General features: G+C 42.1%; 1 protein-coding gene across 5 annotated transcripts; it reads right to left on the minus strand.

Moving 5' to 3' along the window:
• On the minus strand, nucleotides 1-19213 carry LOC125289871 (interleukin-1 receptor type 1-like). 5 transcript variants are annotated; one of them, XM_048236988.1, is made up of 12 exons: nucleotides 19137-19171; nucleotides 13909-14040; nucleotides 11443-13070; nucleotides 11070-11256; nucleotides 9758-9917; nucleotides 7658-7808; nucleotides 5941-6006; nucleotides 5700-5820; nucleotides 4913-5043; nucleotides 3685-3828; nucleotides 1786-1941; nucleotides 1-844 (listed from the first exon to the last, which is right to left on the minus strand). In XM_048236988.1, exons 3-12 carry the CDS (start codon nucleotides 11525-11527, stop codon nucleotides 348-350), a joined length of 1698 nt encoding a protein of 565 aa, XP_048092945.1. In that variant the 5' UTR covers nucleotides 11528-13070; nucleotides 13909-14040; nucleotides 19137-19171; the 3' UTR covers nucleotides 1-347. The 5 variants fall into 5 exon arrangements, with proteins under 5 accessions (XP_048092945.1, XP_048092936.1, XP_048092927.1 ...); XM_048236979.1 differs by lacking the exon at nucleotides 13909-14040 and having other exon boundaries at nucleotides 11443-11536; nucleotides 19137-19213; XM_048236970.1 differs by lacking the exon at nucleotides 19137-19171 and having other exon boundaries at nucleotides 13909-14296.
• Nucleotides 19214-19945: the final 732 nt, after the last annotated feature.

Genomic DNA, 19945 nt, shown 5'->3' on the forward strand with positions numbered 1-19945 from the left:
AAGAGAAAAGAAACTGATTTATAAAGTAAAAAGCGGTTGATCATACCAAACATAGCTAGTAGAGGGCATGACTCTAATTATACTAGCAGAATGTCTGAAAGGATATTGATAGAATTCCAAACATTACTAAGATGGCAGGGAGTAACTCCGCACTTGAAATGGGTGTCATCAACCTCTGGATACATTTCTTACAGTCTTGATTGTGACAAATGCCTATAAAGTATTTTGATACAGTATATGCAGCCTTTTTCTTCAACCTAATAAAGTACAAATGACAAAATACTATTTTGAATTTAAATACATGCATCATAAATACTGCCTATGTGTTGTGACTACGCCTGTTCTTCTCATGCACTGGATGTGTTGTGACTAGGTCTCTGGGTAACTGGCATCAGGTATCTCATCTCCTTCCAGAATCTTCTATTGGAGTATGCTTGTGTATGTTTGGTCCAGCGAAGCGTTCGTTTGGAGTGTGTGTGAGTTTGGAGCGACAGTGGGAGGCTGTTTCCTGTGGAACTCTCGCCCGTCTGGACGATGATGACTTTGGGCCCCGAGCATATCAGGGCCTCGTAGACCCCCACACTCCACTCGAAGTGCTCACTGCCCGCTGCCCGGGGCACCAGGTGGGCGTCTGCATGTGTGTGTGCGTCCAGCAGCATGGGTGTCTCTGTGCGAGTGGCTGGTTGCGCCAACAGGCTTATGCGTGTTTCTGTGTGGGTGGCCGTTTGCACATGTGTGTTGGCCTTGGTCTCCGCACCCGTGTTAGTGTCAGTCTGGGTTTCATCCAGCACTATGATAAACCTGCGGCTTCTCTTCAGAGCATCCTCAATCACATCAAACACCTCTGTAAAGGACCATGACAGTGGATATGGTTACAGTCAGTCTTAATTACTCGCATTAGTAGTTAATTTGTGGATTATTAATATTAATGAAGAAAAGAGGGTTAATTGCAATGCAAATGGTCATTATTAGTAGTAATGTTTACATTAGTAATGTAAAGTGAATGTTGTATCATGCAATAGTCCATTTAACAAGCAGCCTCAGTTGATTATCAATCAATGCTACAGAGTTTTTAAAATTAGTACAGTAGTTGGTTAAGGCTCAGTGCCAAAGGTTTATGGACGTCACATGCCTTGATGAAGTAATAGTAATATAGAACATAATGAGGGGACAGGAAGTCAGATCAAACACTTGGAAAGGGTTGACAGGAAGTTAGATAAATCATGTGCAACAGATTGACCAATAAAACCTAATGAAAGGGTGCAGTCAGATATGACACAGTTAAGATGAGCCAGGTTGTAAAGAATTGGCTGAAATGAGGCCTTTGCCATGAACAGGGAGAGTGAGAGGGGTTTAGGGCAGGTATCACTGCATCGATAACTTCCTCTGGCACCTGGAGATAACTTCATCTGCAGACAGAGAGGGCACACTATTCTAAAAAAACAATATCACATCCTAGCACAAAAACGGCTGACACTTCATTTCAATACCATCACACCTCTATCAGGAAAGGGGAAAAAAAAAGTTTTTGGAGTGGAGATTAAAAATTGAAAATGGAAAAACATGAATGAAAACTCAGTTAGTTTGTAGCGGAACTGTTGTATTAGATGGAATATGACAGTCACACTCATGTGATTGGTAAATGATGTCCCCAAGCTCTTGTGATTGGTAATGATGTCCCCACGGATATAATATGGCCAAAGGCCTTTACCAAACCCATGAGCACGAGTGCCAATTACGGCATATGTTATGAGCGTATTTGCATGTGTATGCATTTGAGCGTACCATCGCCTGGATTGTCATCCCGGCCTCTGATGAACAGCTTGTAGCCGTGCTTATTCTCCAAAACCTCAGGAAGAACCCGGAGAGCAAAGGTCAATGCCATGGAATCACCCTGTCCCTCACAAGGGTAACTAACATATGCATCATATTGCTTACCATCTGTGAGGGGAAAAGACAGAGAGAGAGAGAAAGATAAAGGAAGAGAGGGATATAAAAAGTCAGCGAAAGGCAGCGGTAGCACCAGAATTCCTCTAGCACACACGAGTGCCATGGCAGTAGAGAATGCCGTCGTTTTACACAAGCAGGGTAGCCTGGCGAGCCAGACCCACATTAAAATGTAGGGTCTGGGCACTCACCGTTCGCAGTGCTCAGTCCGAGGGGCGGGATAATCAGTTGTCTTTCAAATTCCCTCTGCACGCAATAGGACGCAATAGGATATTTGTTTTCAAGTAGCAGGGAATTCAAGCCAAACCGTTGCAACTCTGCCATCAATCATTATGTTAAGCGCTACACGATTCCAATGTCCTGATTAAGTTTCGATTTCTGGAGCTCACAAGCCAACGGAGAGTTGCTAGACTAGCCCGCTAGGGGCGCGTCTAGATTTCTAGGCTACAAGCAGGGTGGAGAATGGTGCGTGCAGAGGTGTGTGTGGAGGTGGGGGGTGCAGGATCATCAAACTTAGGTGGGTGGGACTAGGGGAGGGGGGGGGGGTCCTGTTTGGGTCACCATTGATGACTACACCAGAACCAGCATTAGTGTGGGTGAAGGGTCGGGCTGGGTTGGGTTACAGGCACCACGTCAGAGGCATATCGCTCTGTATTAGTAGAGCAGTTAGGTTATCAGAGGCAGATCGCTCTGTATCAGTAGAGCCGTTAGGTTATCAGAGGCAGATCGCTCTGTATCAGTAGAGCCGTTAGGTTATCAGAGGCAGATCGCTCTGTATCAGTAGAGCAGTTAGGTTATCAGAGGCAGATCACTCTGTATCAGTAGAGCAGTTAGGTTATCAGAGGCAGATTGCTCTGTATTAGTAGAGCAGTTAGGTTATCAGAGGCAGATCACTCTGTATCAGTAGAGCCGTTAGGTTGGGTTAAATGCACCACGTCAGAGGCAGATCGCTCTGTATCAGTAGAGCAGTTAGGTCATCAGAGGCAGATCGCTCTGTATTAGTAGAGCCGTTAGGTTATCAGAGGCAGATCACTCTGTATCAGTAGAGCAGTTAGGCAGGATTACATGCACCATGTCAGCAGCAGATCATGCAGACAGAGTCTGGGGTAGTGCAGTGCAGATTCCTGCTACAGAAGAGAAAGAGACAGCAGGTTACAAACCACACATGCATACGTGACTCCGGTGCTTTCCAATGAGTCTACATCATGACAAGTAACATGTTGTCATCATATCATTAGAGCCTGTTATGATGACATCACCATCTGTCATGATAATGGACTTGATTAGAATAACTATGTTATATGTGACATTATTACGAGTATTAGGGCCACACACAAAGAAATCTTTTTTTTTTTTGCCATGACGAGATTAAACTCGACATGTCGAGAATAAAGTTTAAACATCATGTCGACTTTAATCTCGACATGTCGACTTTAATCTCGACATTTCATCTTGACATGTCCATCAAAACTAGTTTGGAGAGAGAACGAACGCTCCAAAGTAGCTGCCACTGAACAGCCTCTGGACAGTCAGTCACAGACTCAATCAGTTGGCCGACGACTCAAAATGAAGCCTTGTGTACTGTAGTCTAGATGATTTGGTGAAATTGTACCTCAGATTTGGGGTTAGCAACGACTAGGCTTTATTAACTAGTTTTGAATGTCAAGAAAAAAGACAGAATGTCGAGATTAAACTCATCAACTCTATAGGTCCTCAGAGGGTAACACACACACTCACCACTGTGTTTGGGTCGTCCAATGCAGTGGCTGCGGTAGAACAACACTAGGTCCACTTTGAAGAACCAGCAAAGCAGCAGACACACCATCACCAGTCCACTGAGACACACCAATGCAATCAGCCAGTAAAAGTGTCTGTGATTGGCTGTGGAGGAGGAAGGAACACACAATCAGCCAGTTAAAGGGTGCATGATTGGCTGTGGAGGAGGAAGGAACACACTATCAGCCAGTTAAAGGGTACATGATTGGCTGTGGAGGAGGAAGGAACACAGAGCTATTGGTAAAGTAAAAGTAGGTTACCAATTTCCACCCCTTTTGTTGGAAAATGTGAAAATAAAGATACTTCTAAATAATATTTCATTGATGAACTTTACATTTTTCAGTAGCGCAAAGTGTGTAGATGTGAACAAAATCTGGTTTGGCTCAACATGGCACAACTTCAATACACATGTTTAATAAACAAACAGTATACATTACTTGTAATGACCTAGTAAGGTGAAATAGGAATTCTTAGTAGTGTAAGTGCACTACGTTAAGTAAGCATTTGCTAGCACAACTTGCCATTCCTATTCCAGATTAGGGTAACACTTTAGAACAACATGTGCTTATAGGTAACAGTGCATAATAAGCAATTAATAAGCATTACTAACAGTTAGTTAACTATTGTTATCCTTAAATAACATTAACTAACTGTTAACATGCATCTTGTAAGTGTTAATAAGCAGCCTTTTAAGTTACTTACAAGCACATTTGTTTACAGTTAACATGCAGCTTGTAAGTGTTACCAAGCAGCTTGTTAATGCTTGTTAATGGTGTATAAGACAAAGAGGTTGATAACTAATACGCTTATAAGACCTTTCTTACCTATTTGTAGTAAATTTTACAGCCCCCCAATCTAAAGCGAGGACCATGTAGCCTATATTTCCACAAGCCCAACCTTCTATCTCTATATATCTACTGCATCTATCTATCTAGCTCGGTTAAGCTGTGAGAAATGCACCTTCAAAATTGCTGCAGCGAGCAGGAATTGAACCCTGGTCTCTTGCATCATAGAGTGACCTGCTACTTACTGAGCTGCATTCCTCATTTCAGTAGAGCTGTAGACCTGTGTATATGTGTATTGTCAAGTAGAGATATATTGTCTGTGTTACCTTACACTGTACAACTTCTTTGTTATGGTAAAAGTGTAAGATGAGTGTAGTGTGTGTGTGTGTGTGTGTGTGTGTCACCTTGCACAAGCACTACTGTACTTTTGACATCGCCCATGTTATTTTGAGCAGTGCAAACGAATGGGACGTTGAGAAACTTTGGTTGAACCTTGTAGATGGTCAGAGTGTTCACATTTGTTTTTCTGAAGTCTCTGTAAGACAAACATGCATACAAATTTAACCCCCCCTCTCCTTCTCCCATGTATACAAATCCACACTATTCCGTTTTAAACTAAAGCAGTCTCCCTCCATCAAAAAGACACCCCACAGCCATTTGCACAAGTCAAAACGTCAAAACGTTAAAATAGCCTCCTGCATAAAATATTTACATTCATTCATAGCAGACACTTTTATCCAAAGCGACTTATTATGTAAATTATGTTACAAGGGCTATTGTTGTCCCCAGGGCAACTTGGGGTTAAGTGCCTTGCTCAAGGGCACAACGGTGGAAACCTGGAATTGAACCCACAACTTCTTCAGGCTACTGCATGGTAGCCCAGCTCCTTAACCACTACACTACCACCACCCTACAGGCTACTGCATGCTAGCCCAGCTCCTTAACCACTACACTACCACCACCCTACAGGCTACTGCATGCTAGCCCAGCTCCTTAACCACTACACTACCACCACCCTACAGGCTACTGCATGCTAGCCCAGCTCCTTAACCACTATGCTACCACCCCATATGTAGGTAGCTGTAGCATTGTAGAATGCATTGTAAAATGGGAAATTTAATTGAACAACAGCTGCCAGCAAAAACAAGTTCTCTCTCTCTCACACACACACACACACACACACATACTCACACTTTACTGATGTTGAAGTCTGAGTCAGGATACATGATGAAAGTCCCATTCACTTGCCACCATATCTTAGTAACATCCTCTTCATCGCTAGTGGCCTCACAACGCAAGTCTTGCCGAGAACCTGATACACACACACACACACACACACACACGCCAACACACACATTCCCGTGTACTTCAACATCACACAATGCAAATAATTCAGCAAACTGTCCATAGCCTGATCTTAACTGAGACTCACCCATGTCCACCACTCGTGTCTCGTTAACCGGGACTTTAATCAGCGGTTTCTTCGGTTCGTAAATCTCTACACACACACACACACACACACACACACAGTTAAGATTACAGTATTAGAATAACTTAATAGTTTGTCTGCATGTTACAGTAGTTCATGTGGATTGAGGGGCAATTTTGGGGCGCTATGTACTCCTGTGTCGATGAGGGGCCCAAGGGGCTCGAGGCATTTCTGTCTGCAGTTATTAGGCATTTTTCACATCCTATGGGATGTGCATTATTTAGGCCAGCGTTTCTCAAACTGTGGGTCGCGACCCAGACATGCCAGGTGGGGCGCTGAAAAACAGGAGTTTTTTTATTTTATTTTTTATCTGTAGCCTGGGCCCAGGTAGCACCCAATGCGCAATGGACGCATTGTGTTATTCACAGGGAAGCGCTCGTGTCAAGGCAGCTTAGTTAGTCCCGACCTACATGAGATTTTGAACGTTGTTGTGAGAGTGGTGAATTTCATCAAAACCCGGTCCTTAAAAGCGCGTCTATTTTCCGCACTTTGCGAAGAGAGACTGTACTGTTTCACAGTGAGGCAAGGTGGCTTTCCCGAGGTAAAGTGCTGTCACGCGTGTTTGAGCTCTCTTAGAGCGATGAGGGACAGGTGGGGCTCGAGAATGCCCCCTTGATCAAAGTGGGGAATGAAAGAAAAAGTTTGAGAACAACTGATCTAGTTTGTTAACTACCACAGTCACGAGTTGGGTCGCGATAGTCTGTCATTTTTCAAAAGTGGGTCCCCAGAACAGTTTGAACACTGATTTAGGCTTTCCCCCTGAAATTGCACTGTGCCTACTTCAGAGGCCACTGTTCCCACCAAGTTTGGCCTACCATCAAATGCTTGACCTCTGTAGAAAGCTTAGACCCTGCAGTGTTCTTTTTTTAAATGAGACCTATAGGTAGAATAATTTGACTATTTGTCAATCACTATGCACATTGTACATGAAAAGGGTCGTCACGTATGGATTCCCAAGAGTCCAAGCTTTGAAATGGTGTATAATATTACTACGCTACATAGCAATATGGTGCATACAATTGATTTAGAATGATGGGGAAGGTGTGTGTGTGTGGGGGGTAAGTATGTGGGTGGTACACTGTCTCATAGTTCGTGGTGGCTTCTGGAGGGTTTGGTCTTGTACGTACCGTGCGGTGTTGGTACAATGGTGTAGTGATGTGATGTGTGTAGTGATGTGATGTGTGTTGGTACAATGGTGTAGTGATGTGATGTGTGTTGTGTGGTGATGTGTGTGTGTGGTGTGGTGTAGTGTGTGGTGCAGTGATGTGTGGTGTGGTATAGTGTAGTGATGTGTGTGTGTGTGGTGTGGTGTGGTGTAGTGATGTGTGGTGTGGTATAGTGTAGTGATGTGTGTGTGTGGTGTGGTGTGGTGTAGTGATGTGTGTGTGTGGTATAGTGTAGTGATGTGTGTGTGTGGTGTGGTATAGTGTAGTGATGTGTGTGTGTGGTGTGGTATAGTGTAGTGATGTGTGTGGTGTGGTGATGTGATGTGATGTGTGTGTGTGTGGTGTGGTGATGTGTGTGGTGTAGTGATGTGTGTGGTGTGGTGATGTGTGTGTGTGGTGTAGTGATGTGATGTGTGTGGTGTAGTGATGTGTGTGGTGTGGTGATGTGATGTGATGTGTGGTGTGGTGTGGTTGGAGTTCTGGTAGGACGGTACCTTGAAGAACGAGCTGGGTGGTGCGGGCGGATGTGTAGTTGTTGCCCTCGTAGGTGAAGTTTAGTACACAGGTGTAATTTCCTGCATCTGTCTGTTTCAATTGTAGAAACTCCAGATCCATACTGTCTGCTCTCTCCACACACTTACACTCCTATAGCATGGACACACACACGCACATACACGCACACATACACACATGCACACATACACACACACACGCATACACACATGCACACATACACACACACACGCATACACACGCACACGCACACACACACACACACGCACACACACCACAACACACACACACACACACACACACACACACACACACGCACACACACGCACACAGAGTTCCCAGTAAAGATAAAAGGCATGGCTGAAGTGCCCTTGAGCAAGGCACCTAACCCCTCACTGCTCCCCGAGCGCCACTGTTGATGCAGGCAGCTCACTGCGTCGGGATTAGTGTGTGGTTCACCTCACTGTGTGTTCACTGTGTGCTGAGTGTGTTTCACTAATTCACGGATTGGGATAAATGCAGAGACCAAATTTCCCTCACGGGATCAAAAGAGTATATATACTTTTTTTTTTTTTAAAGTATATTTTTTTGGGCTTTTTGCCTTTATTTGGACAGGACAGTGGAGAGTGAGACAGGAAGCAAGTGGGAGAGAGAGATGGGGTGGGATCGGGAAATGACCGCAGGTCGGATTCAAACCTGGGTCCCCATGGGCACTCGGACCCGTATATGGTACGGGCGCTGTAGCCTGCTGCCACAGAGACCTCCACATTCCCCCTTCACCTAGCGGTCCCTCCAAGGTCTACTGCTTGGTGCCAAGGTCTGTGACATCCAGCACAAACTCCCAAGCATCTTTGGCTGCCACACCAAGGTCAACAACATCATCGTGCATGTGGGCACCAACGACATCAGAGAGGCGGTCAGTAGCATTGCAGGAAAACTACACAACTTGCATAGCTTGCATAGGCAGAACATACAGTGTTGCAGAACTGTTTGGATTTACATACTAAGTTGGTTCAATATTGCAAAAAACTCATCTATATTATATTTTACCACGTCTGTTCACTGACCACTTGGGATAGCTTGCAGACCACCAGTGGTCCCCGAACCACACTTTGAGAAACACCGATGTAGCTCACCATCGCCGTTGGCTTGATTGCTAAAAATATGATATGGGTCGCAACTTAATGAACATGGGAAATTGTGGGTCCCAAAGCCAGATCAGTTAAGAACCCCTGATATCCGTATATGGTATATATGAAGAGCTCTTTTCCAAAACTTTATATCCACCATTTTAATGCATTTTCATAAATAATTTTTTTAAAAGTAATTTCAGTGGAACTGTAATTGAGTTGTTGTCTCAGTAATAATATAATAATAATAATAATAATAATAATAATAATAATAATAATAAGCTTTATTTGTATAGCACATTTCATACACAATGCAACTCAAAGTGCTTTTATATTTGGAACATTTAACACAATAATAGAGAAGAAAATAATAATAATAATAATAATAATAATAATAATAATAATAATAATAATAATAATAATACATTTTGAGGCTAACGCAGAAAGTTGTGTTGCAGTAGTATATATATAGGCTTTGCTAACAAATGCTTAGGCCCTGAAGAATTAAAATCTAACAGCCCCGTTGATGCAGACTCTAAGCGGTACAAGCTCCACGACCAATCCAGAATGGTTCTGCGACCCACTTTTGGGTCCCAACTCACCAACTAAGAACCACTGGTGTATTTCACATTTTGTAACTATTGCAGTATGCAATTATTTACCAAATGTGGAAACATTAACTACATATTGTATTCACACAGTTTATAACAATATATCATTCCTACATGTTCACTTGTATAAATGGCAGTTGAGAGTGTTTTGTGAGGTTAGTGCTTGCTGTGACTGAGAGTGTTTTGTGAGCTGTGACAGAGTGTTTTGTGAGGTTAATGTTTTGTGAGCTGTGACAGAGAGTTTTGTGAGGTTAGTGTTTGCTGTGACAGAGTGTTTTGTGAGAGTGTTTGCTGTGACAGAGTGTTTGCTGTGACTGAGAGTGTGCTGGTGTTGTTTTACCTTCATCCAGGTGATGGAGGTGGGCGTGAACACCCTGGAGATGTGGCCCATCGCACAGTTTAGCCAAGCGTGTGTGTGCAGTCTCTCATCGACGTCACGATCTGCCTCAGGACAAGGCTGGCTGCCCACGTTGAGCCTTATCTTAATGGCATACTCAACACTGCACACACAAACACACACACCTTTCAGATTTTTCATTGTTTCTAAATCACAGTACAGTACAAGTATGCAAACCTGTGTGTGTGTGTAAGTAACATATCTGTATGTATCTGCGAATACATCTGTGCATTAAATAATTACATACAGAATTTGCAGGTGACTAATTTGTGCGCTGAACAGTTTATATGAATGTGGTTGTGTAAGGGTGTAGGGCTGGGCGATAAAACGATAGCGATATGTATCACAATAGACATGTAATCGATATTAATAAAAAATAAATTCGATAGAACATTCGATAATCAAAAGCAACACACACCTCCCGCCTTACGTTGTCCATAAATAAATAGGCTAAATACCGGTATATCTTGCATTGTAGCTAGTATGTGCAACTCTACCATAGGCGATAGAAGTAGGCCTACCTCAACACAGACTCTCAATGAGTCCTTGCCCTGTGCACTCTCTCTTTCTCTCTCCCTCTCAACAGGCGCATCCCTCCTCAGCATCCACATGTAATCCAAACATTCACAATCGTGCAAGATGACTGGCTAAATTGCTATTAAATCTGGTTAGCATCATTAGTAGGCTGCACAAATTTGTTCAAAACTGTTGCATTCAAATTGACTGCTAAATTCTAATCATCTCAATCCAAATGGAAAAGTATTCCAAGACTCAAACGGGCCTGACCCAAGGAAAAAAAGTATTTATTTGAAACTTAAACACACGTAGGGGAACTGAACAGTCTAATCAGTAAGACTATGATAAACTAGCAAATTAAGCTACTTTGTTTACAATATTTCCAGGCTTCAACCAGTGCTACTTTTCATTTAGACTTACGTGCACATTTATTTATTTGAGTGTTTTTCATGATTGTGTTGCTATTTCTTTTCCCTGTTTGCTTTGATTGATAACTGAGGTGATTAAAATCAGAGGAAGGTTACGTTTAAAATAAAAGTGTTTCAATTGAACTTTTTTTCCCTTCTGGTCCTTATCTGAAAAAGATTAAAAAGAAAAACATCGATTTCGACTGATATGAAATACTTATATCGTGATACAGTTTTCAGCCATATCGCCCAGCCCTATAAGTGTGCAAAACTGTGTGTGTGTGTGTGTGTATGTGTGATTGTGCATGTGTGTGTGTGTGTGTTCTGCATACCTGCACACATATACTCCGCTGTGTTCGGGTCGAGCAGGTAGGAACCACAGAGCGTTGTCCCTGAGCTCCATCCCAGGAAGTGCGTCCAGCGGTGGTGCGTCCTCCCGCCTCCACGTCACATTGTACCCCTCAGCCCCAGGGCAGACCAGCAGCATCGCATGGCCAGCCACGATGTTGAATATCTTTTCTAAATGTTAATTCCAAATGTTAGCTGTTTAATGCCCTACATAAAAAAACTCCTTTTACATTTATTTTGGAGCTTTATGTTTTGATTTAGGTAGGAGGGGAATGAATGGCAGGTGTGGTCAGAGATGCAGTGTTAGGGCAGGTGTGGTCAGTGCAGCTGGTGTGAGTGTGCTGAGTCGGGTCTTACCTCCAGTGAGAACATGGGAAAGGAGCAGCATCAGCAGCCCCACCACCAATACATTCTCTGGCCCCCCCCTCCAGCTACGCGCCATGCCACACACCTGCCACACAGCAGACTGTTACTGGTGTATGTGTGTGTGTGTGTGTGTCATGGCGGCTGAGCGGAGCGCACGCCAGTCTGACCTCCCTATGCCACACTAGGCCAAACAAACACCCCGTCGTAACTGCCGCCGTTAATGTAGAGAATTTTCCGACATGATTTTACGCACAGCACTCATTGTTATGTGTTTGATAACATCCATCCAAGTTGCCTCTAAGCAGGCAATACAAAGCGGAGCAATTTACAAACACCATGCGCCAAACAGCTGGTAAAGTACTGCTCAATTTCAGCCATTATAGGAAGCATGTTTACTTGGAAAAGGAGATGTTTTCTGTACCCCTGAGATTGTATTGTCATACATAACAAGGCGCTGATGTGGTTTAATCTGTTTGATCATTCAAAACATTTGATTCCTAATGAAAATTTACTTGTAATGTGGAATTGAATAAAGTATCTAAAATGTGTGTGTGTGTGCGCATGTGCCATATCACACACCTGCCACACAGCAGACTGTTACTGGTGTGTGTGTGTGTGTGTGCATGTGCCATATCACACACCTGCCACACAGCAGAATGTTACTGGTGTATGTGTGTGTGTGTGTGTGTGTGTGTGTGTGTGTGTGTGCATGTGCCATATCACACACCTGCCACACAGCAGAATGTTACTGGTGTATGTGTGTGTGTGTGTGTGCATGTGCCATATCACACACCTGCCACACAGCAGAATGTTACTGGTGTGTGTGTGTGTGCATGTGTCATATTACACACCTGCCACACAGCAGAATGTTACTGGTGTGTGTGTGTGTGTGTGTGTGTGTGTGTGTGTGTGCCATATCACACACCTGCCATACAGCAGACTGTTACTGGTGTGTCTGTGTCTGTGCTTCTGCATGAATGTGCATGTCATGTAGAGAGTAGCTATTAATATTACTAAAATATATATAACTAATGTGAGCAAAATCATAATAATAAACAAATTGCTTAATAAAATGAACACTACTGAAAGCAAACTAATGTAGCTCCAACAGCCATCATCATATAATGTTTTTGTGTTTTGTGCACTAGGGAGATGTTGTAATAGTCCTGTCCCCTACATACAGGCAATCACAGGCATTGTTTCGCCTGTCTGTTCATGGGGTCATGACATGAGTTTTTAGGGGACAGGGCAACAGGTTTTCTACTGCAGAGTGATGCATAGGCCTTTTGCAATGGAAATTGAAACCACCCTGCCCCCCTCTCACTCCCTCTTTCGTGAATTTGTGTGTACATTCATGTGTGCTGTGAGGTTTTTTTTTTTCATAGTGTGAATTTGAAAGTATGTCAGGTTAGCCAAATGGTTGATCACGTGTCACAAAGCAACACTTGGTGGTTAAAATGTGGTATTTCAACCGGCATGTGTCCTAGTTTTAGACATTATTAGGTGAAACTTTTAGTAGGGACAAAATGATAGCTCATACCAGACTCTCCCCTTGGGCCCCACAATTGAATGGGTTAAGCGCTTTAACTCACCACTTCATCTATTTCGTTTGTTAATGTCTGAGTTGAAGATTTTGATCAAGAAATATAGGCCCCAGGATGAAACATATAGGTTTCTTTTTTAATACCTCTCTGAGCATACAAACTCATCAACTCGTAGGCTACACACAATGCAGACATACTGTAACATATCACTGAACTGTGCACTGCTTTTTCATAATCAATCATGCACGAACGCACACACGTGGGGCTCAAAAGAAGAGTCTCCCTGGCACGTTATTCGTCAGAGCAGGCTGCCTGAAATATTGTGCCTGGCTTGTTGTTTACCATCGAGAGGGTGGGAGTGTGGTTTTCCCCTCAGTGAGTTTAGACTCCAGGCTCCCACATGGTTTCCACTGACATGAGGCCCTTTGACGTTAGAGGAACGGATACGCGAGGTCACCCTGGCCTGCACCTGTCAGAGAGCCTACTGACATCACTCTGGAGTAGGCCTACCTCATCAAGTCAATTGAAAAAATATAATGTCCGCAACACTGCTTTTGACTCCCAATAATTTAATCACAACAGGCAACGTTTCGACCCTGCTGGGTCTTCTGTTGCCTGTTGTGCATTAAATAATTGGGAGTCAAAAGCAGTGTTGCGGACATTATATTTTTTCAATTGAGTATAGTTTTCTTTTGTCCTGCACCTGCCAGAAGGTGGGATGTGCACACTATAACTGTTTGCTGAACGTCGCTACCTCATAAAGTCAACATGAAACACAACTGCTCTTTTGAATCTAAAATAACAATTTGATTTTCTTTGTCACTGAGTATCAGGCACATAGCCAACGTGCTGGGTGGTCTTAAGCATTGCCCTTCACAACTCAGTAGGACAGGCTATAGCATGCAAAGGATACTCTTGGCCCTGGTGTTTATCAGTTGCACAAGGCAGCTGGTTTATCCCTGAATACACACTATAGGTATATGTGGTGTACGCAGTATGATCGCTTTCAGAAGATTCTGCATCGGTCAGGGGCTCTAAGGCTCACCTGGAAAACAAAACCAGTCTACGGTTAGGCTGTATGACTCATACCTGACTGATTCTCAATCTCAACTGAGATTGGCTGTGTACTCTGGCCACCAATCATGGACTCTAAGCAAATCTTTTCGGAAGGACAGCAATCCCATCTTTATTGTAAACAAAGACAGCAATCTCATCTTTATTGAAAAACAAGGGGCTTAAAAGCAGTTGTTTAGGCTGTTCAACAGGCTTGTCTGGGTTCACCCAAGCTTATTCTGCTGACAATCCCCAATCATGACAGTGAACAAAACTGGGTTAAGGTTTAGTTATTAAGATTTGGCATAACAGTATGTAGTTTGGTTTTAAAGCATACTTCCACTTTCAAAGAAATCACTGTTGTAACGTATACGTAAACTGTTGTAACTGTTCCCGCATATACAGGATACGTAAAATAAATTTCATCTTTTATTTTGGTCACTTAAAGGTGCAGTCAGCGATTTTATGCGATTTGTCACATTCAGCAATCATCTCCCCACGACTGCTATCTGCCCATTCCGTGATTATAATGCAATCTGTCCCCCAAATAAAAACTAAACTATGCCTGGAGTTTCCCTGGAAACACTGAAAGGAGGGGTGAGCTACCTCTCTGGTGAGTTTGGTTTGAGCCTTGGTTAAAATATAATGTATGTTGTTTTGAACAAAAGCATCTGCTAATAAATTTGAATATAAACATAAACAATCGTCACTTCCTGCACAATCGCCGACTGTACCTTTAACCTTGCATGTAACACCACGCCTAGCCTATATAACGATACACCGTGGTGAAGTTCACAAAGTGGATATCCTTTGGACTTGGACTTGAAACTCAGCCTACATTCCATAACCCAGATCATGGTGAAGTCAATGTCTAATCTACACAAATGTGACAGCCTATGTCAAAAGAAAACAGCCTAATAATCAGGGCCGACTCTAGCTTACTATATATAAAGGTGAGCTGGTGGTGTCCCAGCCTAATGATCAGGGCCGACTCTAGCCTACTATATAAAGGTGAGCTGGTAGTGTCCCAGCCTAATGATCAGGGCCGACTCTAGCCTACTATATAAAGGTGAGCTGGTAGTGTCCCAGCCTAATAATCAGGGCCGACTCTAGCCTACTATATAAAGGTGAGCTGGTAGAAGTATTGGGAGGGCAAAGTGCAAAGGGCATTTCAGATCAAAATGGACATAAACACACACAGCAGGTTAAAGGGACACCAGGCAAGCTTGATGCTTTTTCTCTACGAAACTCATTTTTGAATATTTTAAAAGACTTAAAACACAGAATGCCACCAATACTAGCCTACTGACAAGTCTGCAGAGTTTTTTTTTTAATTCAATGCACATTTATCTGCCCTGGAAATAGATTAGAGACCTATTTTCCCCACAAAAATTAGGAATTTGATTGTGTTCGAGATCCATTTCACTCTCTTGCCACTGAATCAGCGGCAAGATGCCAGTCACCAAGGGGACAGGATAGAGCTTGCTGAATTGCAAATGGACCGCACACTCAAGTTGCAACACAGACTGTCTTTGGACACATTTTGGCTGCGTGTGAGTCAGGAATATCCCTCACTTTCAGAGAGTGCTATGAATGTGCTGATCCAATTCCCCACCTTTACCTCTGTGAACTGGCTTTCTCCTCTCTCACATAGGCTACATAAAGAATAAACTGAGGCAAAGGCTGTCAGTTGAACAGGACCTCCGTGTTGCACTGTCCACAATCCCTCCTCGCATTAACAAACTGCAGTCAGAGACAGGCACATGTGTCCCATTAAATTGATAAGTTGTCTGTGGAGACAATAGACTGTGGGTTTGTTCCTGATATGTCTTGTTACTGCCAGCCAATTTCTCAGTTATTACCAATTTTCAGAGGTGGAAAGTAACGAAATACATTTACTCACGTTACTGTATTGAGTAGTTTTTGTGTGTATTTTGTATTTTTTAAGTAGTTTATAAAATCGGTATTTTAAATTTTACTTGATTACATTTTGAGTGAAGTATTGTACTTCGCTACATCAAAAATCCCATCCGTTACTTGAGTAAAAAAAAAAAAGTTAGGACTGACGAAAACGGAAAGGGAGAGAAAAAAAATCGCGCCCTAAACCACAAGCCTAGTGATAATGATCAGTGTGTAGCCTACAACAGGACGTGAATCAAGCTGGCGCCATGCAGTCTTTCTGAAAGTGATGGAGCTGGATCACGAGATGCATCAGATTAGCCTAACCTATGAAAGTGTATTTTCCACTATTCCAATCGGTTGTCTCAGTTCATTTTAGCACTAATGATGAAGCAAACACCATGGGATTTCGTGTTTTGACGTTTGTGCTCACCTTTCTTTGGAAAGAAGTTTATTAGCAGTTGTTGTTTCCCCTCATTTTGATGTCTCTCTTTTTCCTGTTTTGGCCTTTGTTTTTAGTAACCTGACTTGGCTTTCTTGGAGAAAGACATTGCACCAGCAGCAAAACAATTAGCGGTCCACTACTAGCGATGCTCAACTAAATAAACAAAAGATAGACTACCTTATGAATCGTGCAGGCGGACTAAACCATTTAGCTCTTTAGCAAGGGAGAGTGAGAGTGACCTTACACAGTTTTCACTACGTTTTGTATACAAAATCCAGTCAGTCAAACTTTACATTTCGTCTGACATTCATTTTGACATTTAATTTGGAAGTTAAAATATTCAGGTAAAATAAATATATGGTGGAAATAAGTATTGAACGCTTAATTTTTTTTCAGAAACTAGCCTAAACTTCCAGTGAGTCTATTCGAAATTTTCACCACACATTATATTAACACACATATAAAAAATCCAAACATAAGAGTTTATGTATTAAAGTGGAATGACACAGGAAAAAGTATTAGTTGCCTACTGAAATTTCTTCAATACTTTGTGGAAAAGCCTTTGTTTGTAAAGGCAGCTTCAAGACATTTCCTATATGACAAAACTTATTAGTGATTTTGGCCCATTGTTCTAAACAGATTCCAGGGGTCCCTCTTGTGAATCCTGATCTTTAGTTACTTCCAGAACTATTTAATTGAATTGGCTGCCTTCAAGTCTTACTGGAGCTTTCTCCAGTGGTTCCTGTGCATGGCAGGTTGATGATGCAGTGATGTTTCTTCCACTTGCAGATAATGGCTCCCATGCTGCTTACTGGAAGATTCTGATGTTTTGAAATGCATTTGTAACCAGTTTCATTGATATGTTTTGCAACAATAAGGTTGCAAAGGTCTTGGGAGAGCTTTTGCTTTTATCCATCATGAAATGTTTCTTGTGTGACACCTTGGTAATGAAAAACCTAGCCCATTAATATTTAGGCTACTAACCAAGCTTATATTAATTTGCACAGATAGAAAGGATAACTACTCTCTATACAGATTCCAGCTCGTTCCTTCCCTTTCCTTGCCTTAGTGCTTTTCTTAAGCGTGTTCAATACTTTCCCCTTTGTTATTCCACTTCATTACATGACTCTACTTATGGAGTTGTTTGGATTTTTATGTGTGGATTACCTGAGTTATTACTAATGCCTGGTGAAAATGTTGTGCCCCTGTATTCCACTTTTTACGGGCCCTCTCCTCCATTGGGGCCCTATACTTCCCACTTTCCCCCAGTTTGACGCCCTTTAATCTGCTGAACCTTCTGCTCGTTTCCAAATATAAAAAACTCTGCAACTCAATATTGGCCTGCCTGCCTCAGCTGCCTGTGAGGGGCTTTTCAGTTGTGCTGGATTATGGTTCACTGCAAAGCGACCCAAGGATGAGTGCAACTAACTTTGAAAATCAACTACTGCGGCCCTCGGCGGCCATATTGCAACACTTATCGTGCATCTATTTCAGCAGAAATGCGTGAGCGTAAGGCTTCACTACACCAATCTTGCTCCAGCAGCGAGATCACAACAGATGATTGGCACGATGTCTTCACAGCACACCACATGATTGGCTCAATGTATTTTACAACACACCACATGATTGGCTCAATGTCACATGTCGACGTTTTGCCGCGGAAGGGTTGTGATATGTGTAGACATATGATGTGTAGACAACTGCCATATTGGCGTTTGGCCCCATACATTACTATGACCCCATACATTACTATGGAGGATTTTTTGAGTGCTGTATCTCCTCATTAGAAAGTCTTTGGTAAAACTGGTTGTTCTGGTACCCACCCCCCAAAAAAAAAAAAGTAACTAAGTAACTTTTACTTAAAGTACATTTTAAATTAACTACTTTTTACTTTTACTTGAGTACATTTTCAGATCGGTATTTGAACTTGTACTTGAGTAATATTTCATCAAGGTATTGGTACTTTTACTTGAGTACAATATTTTCATACTTTTTCCACCTCTGCCAATTTTGGCTGTGATACAGTTGTGAGAGGGACAGAGGTCTGTTCATATTCTGTTCACATTTTTTTTTTCAAAAGTTCTATTAAATGAGTTGAATTAAACTACTGTTGTCAGTGATATAAGTATTTGAAATGAACTTGATTTCTTAATGTCTAGTGACACATAAGGGCCATTTTATGATTAATTGAAATAGAGATAGAGAGCTGGTTCATTTGAATAAAACATGAGATAAACCTCACCTTCTCATAGTGCCTATAATAATCCAACATATCACACGGTTAAAAAAAATGGCATGAAATACAAATATAGCACAAAGGAGGTTGAGAGTAAAAAATAAAAAATAGGGGTGCCGTGGATGGAGCTCTGTTTAGGGCTGCCGTGAGCCAGAGAAATTTGTAACCACTGGGCTACTATTACACTCAAAGTTTCTAAGCTGGTTTGAGGCTGCATACTGCACAGATGCTACATAAATTATAATACAAAACATCTATCTGGGCCAAGAGCTGGCTCTGATTCAATTGTCACTTTCGATTTTCATCCGAAAACAGCGTTTCCCCGACTGTGGAGCTGCTGGATCGCGCAGCATAGTCTCAAAGTCAAATTACAAAGAAAACTCAAACTAGCCTACAAATCGACAATCCACCTTTACCAAAAAAGCTATGAGATCTCAGAAGCGCCATTACATATTCTTAGCAAAACAATTATCCTTCATTAATGCATATTACGAGTGCAGCAGCTTACTTGATTCGCCGAGTTCGTTCTGCTGTTGCAGGTAATGCCCCTCTTGACGTCGTCTAGCTTCGCCTGTTGTGTTTGAAGTTGAGCTGGGCCTCTAGGGGATAGCCTATCTCACTCACGACGCTACGTAGAGTAGGACGGAGTAGCCTATATTAGGGCCATGACGAGATTAAACTCGACATGTCGACATTAAACTCGACATTTCGAGAATAGCCTAAAGTGAAATATCATGTCAACTTTAATTTTTTTACTTAACATTTTTTGTTGCTTAGACAATGTTCCCGGGTCTGGTGGAGCAACATAGGCTTTTAAATCAATACATAACAATTTATCTAAAAATACTTATCAGATGTTTACTTAGCTCAGATCATGTATGCTTTATATTTGCCATTACCACATTTATGATCATATGAATGATTTTCGTTTCTGTGAGAAAATTAGGAAATTCAATTATAGCCTATCAGGTATCCACTTGTGGAATGTGGGCATAAACGAAGGTAGGCTACGAATTTGCAAATTGAAAGGTGGGGGTGTCCTTTCAAAATCTGCCGGCACCCTTGAGCATTTTCTTTAAAATGGCATCACCACACGTACACCTTTTTGATCATAGAAAATCGTCTAAATAGACAATAAATCATGTATGGTATCAAATTAAAGCTCTTCTCATCAAGGGCGTTTGGTCACAGCTTTTTGGAATTCATATTATAATATATAATTATATATATAATATAATTATATATATTAACTATAGGCTACTTTATATTGCTAATTATTTACAGTATTTTATGATCTGCGACTGCATAATTACTAAC

This window comes from Alosa alosa, chromosome 2, assembly GCF_017589495.1.
Source record: "Alosa alosa isolate M-15738 ecotype Scorff River chromosome 2, AALO_Geno_1.1, whole genome shotgun sequence".
NCBI lineage: Eukaryota > Metazoa > Chordata > Actinopteri > Clupeiformes > Clupeidae > Alosa > Alosa alosa.

Bases quoted from the DNA above. Each gene is read 5' to 3' on its own strand.
- LOC125289871 (XM_048236979.1), bottom strand. From the start codon at position 11,527: ATGGCGCGTAGCTGGAGGGGGGGGCCAGAGAATGTATTGGTGGTGGGG. The intron at 11,257-11,442 runs GTAAGACCCGAC...ATTAACATTTAG, and splicing joins TTCCCATGTTCTCACTGGAG to AAAAGATATTCAACATCGTG. The intron at 7,809-9,757 runs GTAAAACAACAC...TCCATGCTATAG, and splicing joins CCTCCATCACCTGGATGAAG to GAGTGTAAGTGTGTGGAGAG.